Below are 16,833 nucleotides of genomic sequence, written 5' to 3'. Positions count from 1 at the left end.
TGCAAAAGGTGAATGCAGCTCTAGTGAGCTATTTTTAGCAGAGACAGGAAAGCAGACAGCATTGATACCGTTTTACTAAGCACAGCTAAATTTTCACTTGGAATTCTGGATACACAGTTCAGGAGTGAATGAAAGATCTGTGGTGAACTTGGCTTGCTTGCTTTAGTCGAAGCTTGAGAAGTGATGTAATGCCTCTTTATAGTAATGTATGCGAAAGGGTAACTTTGGAATGATGGGGATTGGGTTAAGTTTTTGGATGAAAAATTTAAGATAAATGCCTAGTATCCAATGGTTCTCAATTAATTTAAACTGGAAATTAAAGCAAGTTTTCTAAATTGGACTATAGCCATGAAATGACCTCTGAATTGGGTCAGAAAGATAATCTGTGTTAAGATAAGCTTTATAAAGTTGTGGAAAAGAGTGTATCATTGAGAAGCTAATATACTAATATGTCAAGGGGTTTCTTTAGAAATCAGGTGAAATATTGCAATTACCGCACTAAATACAGGCTTTAGATTTTATCCCTTGATGGCAGAAATCAGCCAAAGAGTCACTTCTTTTGGAATCACAATAATATACCAAGTTTTTTGTCCAAAATTCTTCAATTTGTTTTTCAGCACATTATTGTGGACCCACTGAAAAGCCAAAATTGCATGACTTACTGTCTCTAGAATTAGAGAAATTTCTAGAATATTTTGTTTATCAATATACCAATTGGCTGATTTATTTATTTATTTATTTATTTATTTTTGAACATTGGAACATTGGCATGATTATAAAATGGCTAACTGAGTTGCACTGAGAAATTTGCTAAGTTAAACAACTGATAATATTCAGTAATTACAATAGCTCTGACCAGAACACTTCTTAGATAATTTTTCACAAGCCTGAAGTCTGACTCATACATGTGCACATGAATATGTGAACATGCCACTAAAGTAAAATGCTTTGGAACATTAATTAAAAAGAATTCATGTAATACATGGTTTTCATGTTAAACTGAAAAAGGGTGTAAGAATACAACAAGAAACAGAAGCTCCATTGGATTAGAGAGAGAATCATTTCTTCTCTACTTCAGATGATCTACAATACACAGAGTGAAAGGATGATGATAAAAAAATCTTCAGGACACACTTCAAGGATTATTACAAAGTTGTCAAATATGGTTTATTAAAAATGAGGTCACTCAATGCAGTTTATATTTCCTATGTAAGCACATTAAATAAAATAGAGATGAATGCAGGTTTTTTCCACACACTATTCACTAGTGACAAGACTAAGAGAAATAGTAACAAAAAAAAACACCAACACAAAATTTCCAAGCCAAACTGCTGAGATTTCTGGGCCACAGCCAGGAAAACTTCATAAAGAGATGAAAGCTACCTTCAACATAATTAAGACTGCAAAATAATCCTTAGTTGAATAAATTAGTTTTATATGTGAAGCATGTGTTACGTATTCTGCTTCCAGGTTGAGGTACTTCCAGAAGTTCTCGTTGTTTGCTTTATGGCAGCCAATCCAAACTCAGAAAATGAACTTGAAGTACTGGTAGCTTACCTTGGCATGACTTGCTGTCCGAGGAGGGAGTGAATCCCATCTCACACTCACAACGGTATGCACCAGGGACATTCAAACACTGTCCGTTTTCACACAGATTAACATTTTCTGCACACTCATCGATATCTGTGGGAGACAGGAATTTCTTTGAAACCACATGTCCAAATACAAATAATTTTATCCTACCATTTGCAGAGTTTTATTGATATAAAACAAATTGTTTACACCTGAAGATGAACCAAATTGAAAGAATGGAGAAAGGCAAATCTAATGTCATTTCCAAAATGACTCCTTCTACCCTGCTAAGATTCTTACCTATTATTATTATTATTATTATTATTAGAATTATTTGTTTTAATAATGCAAGGTTTTCAGTTTCAGTAATATTATGTCTGATAAATTCATTGAATGCTTTGCTCAGAAAGTCAAAGCTTTATTTTCTGTTATATATGTATATAATATATATTAATAATTAATAATATATATTATATATTTATGTTATATATTGTACTCTGCTCTGGTGAGGCTGCACCTCAGGTACTGTGTTCAGCTTTTTTATTTTAGCCTCACTACAAGAAGGACATCGAGGTGCTCAAGTGAGTCCAGAGAATGGCAACAAAGCTGGTGAGGGCTCTGGAGAACAAGTCTTAAGAGGAAGGGCTGAGGGAGCTCGGATTGTTCAGCCTGGAGAAAAGGAGGCTCTGGGGCGACCTTATCACTCTCTGTAAGTACCTTAAAGGAGGCTGTAGCGAGGTGGGGGTTGGTCTATTCTCCCATGTGCCTGGTGACAGGATGAGGGGGAATGGGCTAACAATGCACCAGGGGAGGTTTAGGTTCGATATTAGGAAGAACTGCTTTACCGAGAGGGTTGTGAGGCATTGGAATAGGCTGCCCAGGAAAGTGGTTGAGTTACCATCCCTCGATGTCTTTAAAAGACCTTTAGATGTAGAGCTTAGTGATATGGTTTAGTGGTTTAGTGGAGGACTTGTTAGTGTTAGGTCAGAGGTTGGACTAGATGATCTTGGCAGTTTCTTCCAACCTAGATGATTCTGTGATTCTATGATGTTGCTCTGTTAGTCTGACATGAAACATTCTTTGTAAGTGTTACTTTGAGCATCGGTCCTTTCAAAAAACATGGCTCATTTTCATTTTTCTAAGATTTTTGATAGCTCTAAAAAAGAGCAAAATTGTGAATTAAATTAAATTTTATATTTACAAATGTGAAGCATAAACAATAGGGATTAAAATTCATGTTCATTAGCCACAAACTTGAAACACACATCAATAAACCAAATATGAAGATCCTACTTCTGAGATCAAAAACTAATAGTAATAAGTCTTCTGACTGATTGTTATATTAAGTTTTAATAATATTTAAGGTGTAAATTGATTTTGGTTAGTTAGCTAATACTGAATGTGTTCACATTACTTTCTTTATTTTACTACTCTTACGATGCATTCCTTCAAACCTTAAAAACTGCTGACCTCATACAGAACAAATAAGAACTGTAGAGCAGAGACACTGTTGCATTTCCACTCCGTAAGTGATAGAAAACACAGCAATTCAATGCTCATAAGTTTATGTCTTATATAAAATCCTTACACTTTATACAATCTCTTATACTTCGAGTGATTTTGAAACACTTTCTGTGTGGTAAATGATGTTCAAAAAAACTTAAATGCAGAGATAATGGGCAACATTTTTCAATTGCAACTTGTTTTTATTTAAAAGAAAATCATTAAAAATAATGATTTAATCATTAATGATTACATCCAATTCAGTCCTCTTTCCCCTAGTGAGGGCAAAATGAAATATCTCTTCCCTGTCAGAGACAGACCCAGTCAACAGAGCAGGGTCAATGACAGCTGAATCCTTGTCCTCTTGAAACTGCACATTCACATTCAAAAAAGAGCAAAAGGAAAAGGAGAAAAGAGCACAGAGGAGTTTCACACAACAACTGGTCTCACTGCATCCAGTTTGGCATGCAAATCGAAGGGTCAACTGCCTTTGTTAACATTTGTTCAGGAGATGGGTCTTAATAGACATTTTTATATTTATTCTCTTGCACTTTGGGCTTGGGTCTAATTTTGCAGCGTTCCCATGAAGCAGAAACCAGTAGTGGCAAATCAGCTTTCACAGAAACTTCTTACCAGAACAAGTAAATCCATCCCCTGTGAATCCCTCTGCACATGCGCAGCGGTATGACCCTGGGGTATTTACACACTGAGCATTCACGCTGCACTGGTGTGTCCCATTGGAGCATTCATCAAGATCTACACATCAGGGACAAAAGAGCATAAGCAGTAATACAGCAGTTAGTGTACTTTGCTTGCAATTAACTGTCAAACTAAACAAGCATACAACATTCACACAATGGATGGAATTCAGCTGATTCATTGGAGTCAACGTTGACATCATTACTTAAATGTTAATATCCTGATAAAGAACTTGGAATTAAAGTGTGTTGAAAATAACAGAACAAAGAGATATGGTGAGGTGAAAATCTAACACACATCTGATGAGCCTTCTCAATGAACAGAACACAAAACCAACCTAATGCTATGAAAATCAATGCAAGCTTTACTACTAACTTGGATGCCAATTTGGATTTAAAAATAACACAAGCCAAACCAAATCAAACCAAACCAACAACAAAAACAGAAGACTCTCCTGCCGCTAAATGGCAATTGCAACTTGACTTGATGGAAATGGCCATCTGAGTGCATGATGTAAGTTAGTATCAGGTGCCGCACTGTGACACATGATATGTGGTACCTGATGGCCCTTTCCACACTCTGCCTTGCCCATCAGCAGACATCTGTATAAGGGACTCCTGGAAGAACATTCTGTACCCAGGAGCTATCTTAACAACATGTAACAACATATCTTACCATCAAATAGGATGTCTTATTTAGCATAGCTTTAAAATAGCTTTAAAATCTTACAAAATCTGGCTTGTAGTAAAATCTCATAATACAGGTACTTTTTCTTTCATATATTATACCAATAAAGCCTAATTTTTAAGTGAATCTTGTCTTCCACAGGTCCCAAAATGTTATGCAAAATAGGTAAATATTACAATCTCTTTTACACACCAAAGTTAAAAACAAAGGCAAGGAGACATAATGTGACTGTAGCAGCCCAGCAAATGTAGAATCAAGTTTCCCATACTTCAGGTCCAACCTGCTTTATATTAGGCCTATTAACTAGAAATACTACAGGATTTTTTTTTCCCAGAAAAATGGTATTAAGTAACAGAAATAATATCTTAATGGCAGGAAATCTCAAAACAAACTCCACCTTATTTTTGACTGAATTTTGTATTTTGCCCATTCTAGCTGTTGTATATAAACTTTGCAAAATACGTATTTAACACAGTAGGATGTTACACAGAGAGGCTCTTGAAACAAAACCTTTTTTTTTTTTTTTAAATATATTTTTTTTAAATATATTTAAAAAAAAAAAAAAAAAAAAGCGAACTCCCCAAACATAAGAATCTTGTATACTCATCTATCCACAGAGTGCAGCAAATAGATGAATAATACTTTTGTTTCTAATGGAGTAATCACAGTCATATTGCATGTTTTGTTAAAAAAAAGAAAAAAAAAAAAAGGAAAAAGGGAAAAAAGGAAAAAGAAAAAAAAAGAGAGAGAAAAAAACTTCATTTTTCTATATACTTACCAATACATTTAATGCCATTCCCAACCCATCCCTCTCTGCAACTACATTTAAAACTTCCTGGTACATTGACACATGAGGCATGCATGTCACAGTTGTGAGCACCAATTTCACACTCATCCACATCTAGAAGCACAAAATAAACTGTTAGTATTTACATCAGGAGAACCAGAATATTACAAATGATGTTTCCCTTGGATTTTACTCATTTCCATTGCATAGTTTTGCAATCCTTTAAAAAACCAAAAAGTTCAAAACCATATGCTATATTCAAGCAAGCAAAACCATATTCAAGCAAGTGACATTATTTTATAAATTAATAATAGTGATACTTGCATTTTCAATTGTACTTTCATTATATTTTCATTTGTTATTCATTATATATTCATTTCATATACTTTTCATTTGTTCTTTGTTAGTAAACATGGTAAAATTAGTTTGATTTCCTATAGTTGCTTTTTGGTGTGAAATTAAAGCTGTCTTACAGACAAGTATGCTCATATGCCTAAAATGGGTTGACATCCTTGATTGTGTGGGCACATCGCAGTTATAGAAATGACTTGTCCTAGATTTTTGAAACTATAAAACAAATTCTTAAACACGGAATTACAGGAGGAATTCCATCAACCTTCTGAGGAGAGTCATTTTGGATGACCTTAGCTTCCCCCTAACAGAGTAGACCACCCTGCAGAAAGATGCCATTTAGCACAGGAAGTTGTACAGTTTGAAACTGCATTACTATGATTCTTTAAAATTTCTTAGCATGGGTTAGAAGGAAGGCATATACTTTCCTTCTTACACCATTTTTTTTTTTTTTAATTTTCATTCTTTTATTCTATTTTTTTCCCCTTTTGACCTTAGACTCCTGGGTCATTTCTCACAGCTGTAGTTGATATATGAGTTTATACTTTGAGTATGCATGACAAATGGGTACAGATTAAATACTTCTACCACAGATGCTGCCATACCTAGTCAGGTTCTATTTGGTACTAGATATTCCTCCAGTCTATAGCAAAAAAAGTTTTGCCTTTAAAACTGCAGTTACATATGAGGTCTCTTATATCACATTGATGTTGGTCAAAGAGGAAACCTTTTCAAACTCCTGGATACATGCTGATACATGTAATATAGTTAGACTCCTACATTTACTACCTAATGGTAGAAATTACACTCTCTCACTTGTGTGTGAACACTTGTGCATTTATTTTACCTGAAAGCCAATCAAGATATCTACACACTGTAACACATATGACAGAAATTTACCTGTGCATCCAGTGGTTCCTTTCTTGACCGAATATCCTAGCTGGCAGTGACAAATGAATGAACCTTTAGTGTTTTCACACTCCCCAAACATACAGATGTTGGAATTCAAATCACATTCATTTACATCTGTAAGTGCACATAAATTCATTGTTACTTAAAAATTACTAACACCTAAGTGTCACCTAACAGCATACTTTGTCTTTTTGGAATATTATTGTTGAGGTGAAAATACCAGAAGCACATAAAGAGGAGCCATTTGACTTCCTCAGGGGTGAAGAGGCCTTACAGAGAGATCTTGACAAATTAGAGAGCTGGGCCATCACCAACCCACATGAAGTTTAACAAGAGCAAGTGCTGGATTCTGCACTCAGGAAGGGGCAGCCCTGGCTATACATACAGAGGGATGAGAAGCTGGAGAGCAGCCCAGGAGTATGTGGGGGTTCTGGTCAATGGCAAGTAGAATATGAGTTAACAGTGGGCCACAACAGCCAAATGGGCCAACTGTATTCTGAGATGCATCAAGCACAGCATAGCTAGCCAGTTGACTGAAGAGATTGTCCTGCACTGCTGGTGTGTCCACGCTGGTGTGTCCTCACCTTGAGCTCTGTGTCCAGTTGTGTGCACCACAATATAAGAAAAATATAAAACTTTTAGGGAGCATTCAAAGGAGAGTGACAAAGATAGTGAAGAGTCTAGAGGGAAAGACATCTGAGGACTATCTGAGGTCCCTTATTCAGCTTAGAGAGGTGGATGCTGATGGGAGACTTCATGGCGGCCTGCAGCTTCTTCACAAGGGGTGTGGAGGGGCAGGCGCTGAGCTCTGCTTTCTGGAGACAGAGACAGGACCCGAGGGAACAGCATGGAGCTGGGACAGGGGAGGGTCAGGCTGGGAGTTAGGGAAAGGTTCTGCACCCAGAGGGTGGTTGGGCACTGGAATAAGCTTCCCAAGGAAGTGGTCACAGCACTGAGCCTGCCAGATTTCAGGAAGCATTTGGACAATGCTCTCAGACATATGGTTTGATTCTTGGGTGGTCCTGTGCAGTCATGAGTTAGACTTGATGATCCTTGTTCATTCCAACTAGAGATATTCTATGATTCTATGACAGTTTATTCAGCACTACATACGATTAGTTTCTACTCAGTGTGCACATGTGTAAAATGAGTAATGAAAGGTTTATTTGACAGATGTTCACAAAATATAATTTTATTAATATAGCCCAAACCACCTTAAAGTATAGTATATAGAAAACATTAAATGTAAAATATTAGGGTTTTGTATAAACAGTAGAACTATCTAAACAGGTTTATTTAATTTGAAGAAGTATTTTTATTTTGATTTCCTTCATAATCACTCATAGTAAATTAATGTAGTTGAGAGGATAAACTAAAACATTTACAAGAGACAGAAGAAAATGCTGGGGCACCCAAACATTTTCTTCTCTATAGTGAAGTTTTAGGCAAATCCTACAATTACAATTATATCAATCCTATTTTTGAAATTACAGGGGTTTATTTATGCATATGGACTTTTCAAATTTTCTGCTACACTTCTTGACATTTATACTGTAGCAAGACAGATTGGTAGATTTTTTTTTTTTTTTTAACATTTACATACATAGTTCTATAACCTGCCTCCATTATCCCTTCAAAGACTCCAAAGCATGAGTTGTACAATTTTTGGACTTTCATTACCTTTGGTTTGTACAGCTACTTACCAATGCAAGTTTTCATGTCCATAGACGCCATAAATCCATCATAACAGAGACAGCGATACTCCCCTGGAATGTTAGTACATTGCCCACCATCACAGATATCTGGATTGTTTTCACATTCATCAATATCTGAAATAAAAGGAGAAAATAACTCTGTCACACTGATACAGACTGGCTAACAGAATACCATATTTAGATTGGCTGAAAGGCGCCATGCTGGAACTTTCAATCTATTTTTAATGAAAACCCATAATGATATTAAAAACTACCTGCACATGTCCTGACATCTGGCATTAGAGCATAACCATCACTGCAGCTACATTCATAGCTGCCTTCGGAGTTAGTGCAGTGGGTGTCGCAGCCTCCATTCATTATCATACATTCATCAATATCTGGGGAAGCAACATAAGTTACAGTAAGTCTACTTTTATAAGGATAAGTCATTTTACTTAAGAGATGAAGCAGTTTGCCAGTGATGATCTTGAGTTTTCATTCTCACACTACACTCCCTTTATTTAGATTTTGTTCAGCCTTCCTTCCCTCTTTCAACTGCATTTTCATCTATGGGAGCAAGTGACTACTTTTAAGTTATTTATATTCACATATATTATTAAAGATACAGGTTTAACAAAGGGGGAAAAGACAACAGGTGGAAAGAAAAAGAAAGAAAAGCCCTAAGAAACTAAAGTTTCATGTACACTTGATATGCAGCACAAATTTGTGTAATTGCAAAAAATAAGCAAAAGCAGCAACAAAAAAAAATCTCAGACCCTCTGCTCTCATTGCCTATGTGCTGACAAATACATAGTTCAGTATTACTAAAGTGTAGGATTTTTAGAAACATATACAGTAAGTAGAATAAAAACTATATGTGCTTGGGCTGTTCTTTCTCAACTAAGAAATGGAGCAATATTTTCTCATTGTTTCACACTCAAGCTTATGATTTTAATGGCATAGCATCGTAAGAGTCTTATTTTCTCAAAGCATGTTTCAGAGTTCAGTACAGCAACGGTGTTACACTTTCTTAATACTCTTAAGGTGAAATGTCCACAATAGGTCATGATATACTTGATAGCAGAAAATGAGAAGATGGCTCTGCATGAAATAGAGGCAAAGTCATATGAAACAATACACGCTTAAGTACAAATACATAGGTTAAGGCATACAGCACTTGCCTATGCAGCCTTGTCGGTCAGAAGTAGCCTGGTATCCAGAGTTACAGGAACACTGGTATGTTCCAATCATGTTCACACATTTGCCATTTCTGCAGAGATTGTCACTTAGTGAGCATTCATTTATATCTGGAAAATAATCATTTATATCAATTATTTCTTAGTCAGAGAAAGGGGGTAAGGAATACATTTTAAACCAGTGGATTTCAGACACTTTCAATTTCTGGCTCTTAGCTCATTCTTGTTCAAGGTATGGACCCTAAACAGTATGTCTGAAACAGTGACCAAATGTTTATTTTCTTCATTTTGTTCTGTGAATATTAACTGTAGCAGAACCCCTCAGAAAGTCCATGGTACTCCAATCTGCTGGTTTAAGCCAACTCTTGCAATGACTATTCATCAAACACAGAAGACAAAGACGTAATATGATTTATGGCTTTTTTTTTTTTTTTTTTTTTTTTTTTTTTTTACCCCTTCAGTAGTGAATTATGTGCAAAAAGGAGAACTGCATTTCACTGTGGGACAGAAACACTTTTTTTTTGTGATTGTAGGAAAAAGGTTCACTTTATGCTTTTATGCCTTTTAATTGAAAATGGCCAACATGAGTGGTACAGTCCTTCGAGCTGCTTAATAACCCTTAGAGGCCTGCTAAAAAACTCCTCTTTGAAGCCAAAAGTGCTGAGGGCACTGGAAATTTTACAGGATCTTCTATAAGGATTTAATTTGCAGGTACTTATTTTATTTGAAGTTATTCAAAGAAGGAACATGAATTTGTTTGAGATATTCCTAAGGCAACATCCTTGCCAGTGACAAAAAGTTTTCATAGCACAAATGACTGCTCTTCATAGAGAGGAGAAGACTGCTATCCTTAGTTGAAACTCACCAATGCATTCCTCATGTGATGGTGACAGTTCATGTCCCACAGGACAGTCACACTGAAAACTCCCTTCTGTGTTCACACAAGTGCCACCTCTACACAGTAGAGGGTTGCGTTCACATTCATCAATATCTGAAAATAAACCAGGGAAAGAAAGTATAAAATCATTACTAAGGAGCAACAAAGGGAAAAGCAATTCTCAGTGCCTGGAAGTGACAAAATCTGGAGGTCACAAATAAAAAGAAGGTTTAATTGAAGCAGTGTTCCTCTTTTCCTCATTCTATGTAACACTGCAAAACAAAAGTCCTTTATGTTACTGAATTTTAAAATAAGTTGGGCTTTTTTTTCAAGAAAATAAGATAAATGTATCATTCAAAATTAAGTGCTCTTAGAGACACATGAGACAAGAAAAGATAGCATCTGTTTGGATGGTCATCATTTTGAGCAATGTATTAACATTCAGTTGCAATTTTCAAAAAAAGTTACCTTCTAAATTTAACCAGATACCCATTTCAGGCATGCATTGAAATTGTTGTCCATGGATTGCAGTTAATGGGGACATGCGTGTAAATTTTTAACTGAAAGGATAGTAAAAGGATAGATAGCTTGATAACTACTGTGTATGTGGATATGCGGCTGAGAAATAGACATGTTACAACTTACAATGGAAAACTGAATATTTGACTCATGAACCTGAAAAAAACAGCTAACACTATAGATATGGAAAGAAATATGAACAATGGACCTTCAAGGTGCAGGAAGCACTCACACTTTTGGACTCCCAGGAAGCATGACTAGCTACCCTTGAAATAAAGACATTTATTCAAATAGGTAGACTAGTATTTTATTCAAATAGGTAGACTTCATTCGCCTAAGAAATTAGCCAAGACATCATAGGGTTTTGCAGGTTATTCACAAAACGAGAGAAACTGGCTGATGATAGAATCCAATTTATCTTTTGATAGACTCCTGTTTGGCTAATTCTCAAAGCTCTAAAACGTTTTAATTCAGCATGCCTTCCTTTTCTTAGTTTCTGCAAAAGGCCTTCAAGAAGTCATTTCTTTCTCTTCTTATTTTCTCACTCTCTGTGTATTTACCTGACATCTTGCTTCCTTGCCTCTGACTTACAGAAACCAAACAGTATTCTTTCTCTGCATTTGCAGAGAGTGTCCGTCTCTCCTGAAGGTTTCCACAGTTTAGCTTCCTTACTATCTTTTTTCAGTGATTTGGGCAATGATATTTTGATGACTCTGTTTTCAAGCATCATAATATACAGGAAACCAAGGAAAGGTGACAGGAAGCCTGCATGGAGGCCACAGAACCATGCACTTGAGTTCAATCAAGGAGCACAGAATACTCCTGACAGAACTCAAACATAAAAATGAAGCATAAAATACACAAAAGCAGGCATAGGCGACCCAGGAGGCATACTGAAGCACTGTTTGAGTATGCAGGGATGCCACCAGGATTTGACCTTGGCAAGGGTTGTAAAGGGCAACAAGAAAGTCTTTCACATGCAGAGCATCAGCACACAGAAGATGAGGGAAAATATGAGCCCAGTGCTGAATGGAACTGGTAACCTAGGATGCCTGGAAGAAGACAAGATATTCAATACTGTCGTTGCATACATCTTTACTGGTCACGTTTGCTTTCAGGAATTTGAGGCCTAAAATCAGTGGAAAAGTCTGGAATCAGGAAGACTCACTCCTCAGTCAGAGAAGTCAAGGAACATTTAAACAATGGGGCCATGTGCTGATCCATGGAACCTCAAGAGTTGCATGCATGAGTGCAAAGGGAGCTGACCGGTGTCACTGTGAGGTCACTACAGATCATCTTTGAAAGGGCATGGCAATTAGGTGACGATCTTCTGGATGGGAGGAAAGTGAATATTAATCCTATCTTCAAAAAGGGCAAAAAGGAGGATCCAGACCATTCAGCCTCACTTCAGTCTCTGGGAAGGTGATAGAGCAAAGAATCCTGGAAGCCATTTTCAAACACAGGAATTACATGGAAGTGAAAGGGTATGATTAGCAGAGATTCAAAGGGAAAGTCAGAGCTAACTAACCTGACAGTGTTCATCAATGAAATGTCTAGATCAATGAATGAGCGAGCAGTGAATGCTTTTCGTTTTAACTTTAGAAAGGCATTTGACACTGTCTTCCCTAAGACCCTAGCAGACAAACTGATAATATATGATCTAGATGAGGACACAGTGGAGTGGACTTAAAACTGGATGAACTGCCAGGTTCAAAGGGTTGTGATCAGTGTCACAAAGCCCAGCTAGACATTGGTTGCTAGTGGTATACCTCAGGGGTCAATAATGGGACAAATACTGTTAATCATCTTTAATGATCTAGATGATGGGTCAGAATGCACCCTTGGCAAGTTGGCAGGTGACAGAAGAAAGAGTGGTTAATGTACCAGATGGTTGTGCTGCCATTCAATTCTGCCTTGCGAGGCTGAAGAAATAAGCAAACTGGAACCTCTCATCAACAAATAGTGATGCCCCCAGGGCGGAATAAACAGATGCAACAGCACAGGCTGGGGACTGACCAACTGGATAGTAGGTTTGCAGAAAAGGACCCGGGGATCATGGGGAACAAACTTAACATGGTGCAGAAATGTGCCCCATGCAGTGAAGGTCAACATCATCCTGGGCTGCATTAGAAAGTGCACCACAAGCAGGCTGGAGGGGGGTGAACATCACCCTCAACACCAATAAGACTACATATGGAGTGGTACATTCAGTTCTGGGCTCTGCAGTACATGGATGTACTTGTTAAATTCTCATTAAAATCATAGAGAAGACAGATGTCTGGGGTTCCGACATGCAAAGAAAAGCTTAGAGAGTGAACATGTGAATGTTCAGCATGGGTAAAAGAAGGCTCAGGGGGTCTTATCAATGTGTATATATATCTTCTGGGGAAGGTAAAGAAGAAAGTCACCTTCTGAGTGGTGTCCAGTGACAAAATGAGAGACAAATGGGTACAAAACCGAAGCACAGGAAATTGTATTTAAACATGGAAAGGAACATAGAATCATAGAATCATAGAATCATAGAATCTCCTGAGTTGGAAGGGACCCTTAAGGATCATCAAGTCCAACTCTTGACACCGCACAGGTCTACCCAAAAGTTCAGACCATGTGCCTAAGTTCACAGTCCAATCTCTTCTTAAATTCAGACAGGCTCGGTGCAGTGACCACTTCCCTGGGGAGCCTGTTCCAGTGTGCAACCACCCTCTCTGTGAAGAACCCCCTCCTGACGTCCATCCTAAATTTCCCCTGCCTCAGCTTAACCCCGTTCCCGCGGGTCCTGTCACTAGTGTTAATGGAGAAAAGGTCTCCTGCCTCTCGACACCCCCTTACGAGGAAGTTGTAGACTGTGATGAGGTCTCCCCTCAGCCTCCTCTTCTCCAGGCTGAACAGGCCCAGTGACCTCAGCCGTTCCTCGTACGTCTTCCCCTCCAGGCCTTTCACCATCTTCGTAGCCCTCCTCTGGACACTTTCCAACAGTTTCATGTCCTTTTTATACTGTGGTGCCCAGAACTGCACACAGTACTCGAGGTGAGGCTGCACCAGCGCAGAGTAGAGCGGGACAATCACCTCCCTTGACCTACTAGCGATGCCGTGCTTGATGCACCCCAGGACACGGTTGGCCCTCCTGGCTGCCAGGGCACACTGCTGGCTCATATTCAACTTGCTGTCTACCACGACCCCCAGATCCCTCTCTTCTAGGCTGCTCTCCAGCGTCTCATCGCCCAGTCTGTACGTGCAGCCAGGGTTTCCCCGTCCCAGGTACAGGACCCGGCACTTGCTCTTATTGAACTTCATGCGGTTGGTGATCGCCCAGCTCTCCAACCTGTCCAGATCCCTCTGTAAGGCCTTTACGCCCTCATTTGAGTCCACAACTCCTCCAAGTTTGGTGTCATCAGCAAACTTGCTCAAAATACCCTCTATTCCTACATCCAGATCGTTTATAAAAATATTGAAAAGTACCGGCCGTAAAATGGAGCCTTGAGGGACCCCACTGGTGACCGCCCGCCAGCCTGACGCAGCCCCATTTACCATAACCCTTTGGGCCCTGCCCGTTAGCCAATTGCTCACCCATCGTATGATGTTTTTATTTAGCTGTATGGTGGACATTTTGTCCAGTAGGATCCTATGGGAAACCGTGTCAAAAGCCTTGCTGAAGTCCAAAAAAATCACATCAGCTGGTTTCCCTCGGTCCACCATACGGGTGATCTTATCATAAAAGGAAATCAGGTTTGTTAGGCAGGACCTACCCTTCACAAACCCATGCTGGCTGGGACCAATGACTGCTTTGTCCCCCAGGTGCGCCTCAATAAGTCCGAGAACCAACTTCTCCATGATTTTACCAGGCACTGACGTGAGACTGACAGGCCTGTAATTGCTAGGGTCTTCTTTCTGACCCTTCTTGAAAATTGGCACAACATTTGCCAGCTTCCAGTCTACCGGGACCTCTCCAAATTCCCAGGATCGTTGAAAAATAATTGAAAGAGGTTCCGCGATGACATCCGCCAGCTCTTTCAGCACCCGGGGATGAATCCCATCCGGACCCATGGACTTGTAGGGATCCAGGTGGAGTAGCAAATCCCGCACACGTTCAGGGTCAGTTGGGAGTTTGTCATCCCCACCGTCCCGGCCCTCCAGCTCAGGGCACCCTGGGTCCCGAAGCCCATCATCGGCATTGAAGACAGAGGCAAAGAAGGCGTTAAGCGTCTCTGCTTTGCCTATGTCATTGTCTGTGAGGAGACCTTCCCTATCAAGGAGCGGCCCTATGAATTCTTTAGTTCTCCTTTTTCCATTTACATATCTAAAAAAAACGTTTTTATTTTCTCTCGCAGACACAGCCAGCTTCAACTCTAGCTGTGCTTTGGCCATACGAACTTTCTCCCTACAAACACGAACAGCATCCCTGTATTCTTTCCATGATGCCTGGCCCTCCTTCCAGTAGCGAAACACTCTCTGTTTCCGCCTAATCTCCATTAGAACATTCCTGGTCAGCCACGCCGGCCTCCTGCCCCGCCTGCCTGACTTGCGATATTTAGGAATTGCCTGATCTTGTGCTTCTAGGAGGCATCGCTTAAAGAGTGACCAGCACTGGTGGACATCGAGGCCTTCAAGAGCAGTTTCCCAGGGGACCTTGCTGACTAGTTCCCTGAGCAGCCTGAAGTCCGCTTTCCCCATATCTAGGGATGAGGTTTTGGTGGCACTTTTCCTTCTGTCACCATAAATTTTGAACTCAACCACTTCATGGTCGCTATGACCGAGGCGGCCACCAATCACCACATCTCCCACCAGACCCTCTCTGTTTTCTAGCAACAGGTCTAGGAGGGCACCTTTCCTAGTTGGCTCCGTTAGCACCTGCACCAAGAAGTTATCATCTAGGTGCTTCATGAACCTCCTGGACTTGCTCGTGTCAACCGTGTGGCACTCCCAGTTAACGTCCGGCAAGTTGAAGTCCCCCATAAGGACAAGGGGAGTTAATCTCGAGGCCTCTCTTAGTTCTGTAAAGAATAATTTATCGGCGCTATCGCCCTGGCCAGGCGGTCTGTAATAGACTCCCACAACGACATCCCCTTTATTTGTTCGTCCCTTGATCCTTACCCAGAGGCTCTCAACTTTGCCATCGCCGACCTGAAGTTCCACACAGTCCAGCCCCTGCTTCACATACATCGCCACCCCACCACCTCGCCTACCCTGCCTGTCCCTCCTGAAGAGCCTGTAACCATCTATCGCAACACCCCAGTCACAGGACTCATCCCACCAGGTTTCGCTTATGCCGATGATGTCGTAGTTGCGGGACTGGGCCAGGACTTCTAGCTCATCTATTTTATTCCTCATACTGCGTGCGTTTGTGCAAAAGCATTTCAAGTGCGTCTCCTTACACTCAGCACCTTGTGGATCTGACCAAAGGACCTCACTGGCACACAGCCCCTCTGATTCTAGCATACCATCCCTTAGATCATCACCGGCGCGCCTGGTTTTAGCCCCTTCCCCCTTCGACTCTAGTTTAAAGCCCTATCTATCAGCCCTGCCAACTCCTGACCAAAGATCCTTACCCCTCTCCGAGAGAGGCGCATCCCATCCGGTGCCATCAGGCCTGGTGTAGCGTAGACCTTCCCATGATCAAAGAAACCGAAATTCTGCCGGTCACACCAGTCTCGAAGCCACGAGTTTATGTGAACAGTACGTCTTTCAGCTTCGATCCCCCCTATCGGAAGGACAGAGGCAAACACCACCTGCGCCCCTGATCCTCTAAGTAGTCGCCCCAAATCCCTAAAGTCTCTTTTGATCGCCTTCGGACTTCTCGTTGCTACTTCATCGCTACCAGCCTGAAAGACCAGTAGCAGGTAGTAGTCAGTGGGCCGTACCAGGCGCTTGACTTTCTTGGCAAAGTCTCTCACCCGAGCCCCAGGGAGGCAACAGACTTCTCTGCGGGTTGGGTCCGGTCGGCATATCGGTCCCTCTGTCCCTTTCAGGAGGGAGCCCCCCATAACAATAGCCCTTCTTTCTTTTTTGAAGGATGATGTGGCAATGCGACGTGTAGGT

At 40.2% G+C, this 16,833-nt stretch overlaps 1 protein-coding gene across 4 annotated transcripts in view; it reads right to left on the bottom strand.

Annotated features, from left to right (window-relative positions):
* The window catches only part of FBN2 (fibrillin 2), a 201,232-nt gene that overhangs the window by 41,836 nt on the left and 142,563 nt on the right, over positions 1-16,833 (bottom strand). For all 4 annotated transcript variants that reach the window (XM_084504020.1, XM_084504022.1, XM_084504021.1 and 1 more), the window contains 8 exons: positions 10,267-10,392; positions 9,387-9,512; positions 8,481-8,603; positions 8,215-8,340; positions 6,500-6,625; positions 5,240-5,362; positions 3,709-3,831; positions 1,558-1,683 (listed from right to left, as the gene is read on the bottom strand). In XM_084504020.1, the coding sequence (XP_084360146.1) occupies positions 1,558-1,683; positions 3,709-3,831; positions 5,240-5,362; positions 6,500-6,625; positions 8,215-8,340; positions 8,481-8,603; positions 9,387-9,512; positions 10,267-10,392 (999 nt within the window). The remainder of the gene's footprint in view (positions 1-1,557; positions 1,684-3,708; positions 3,832-5,239; positions 5,363-6,499; positions 6,626-8,214; positions 8,341-8,480; positions 8,604-9,386; positions 9,513-10,266; positions 10,393-16,833) is intronic.

This window comes from Aythya ferina (assembly GCF_964211825.1).
Source record: "Aythya ferina genome assembly, chromosome: Z".
Classification (NCBI taxonomy): domain Eukaryota; kingdom Metazoa; phylum Chordata; class Aves; order Anseriformes; family Anatidae; genus Aythya; species Aythya ferina.
This window is presented reverse-complemented; position numbering and strand designations above follow the sequence as displayed.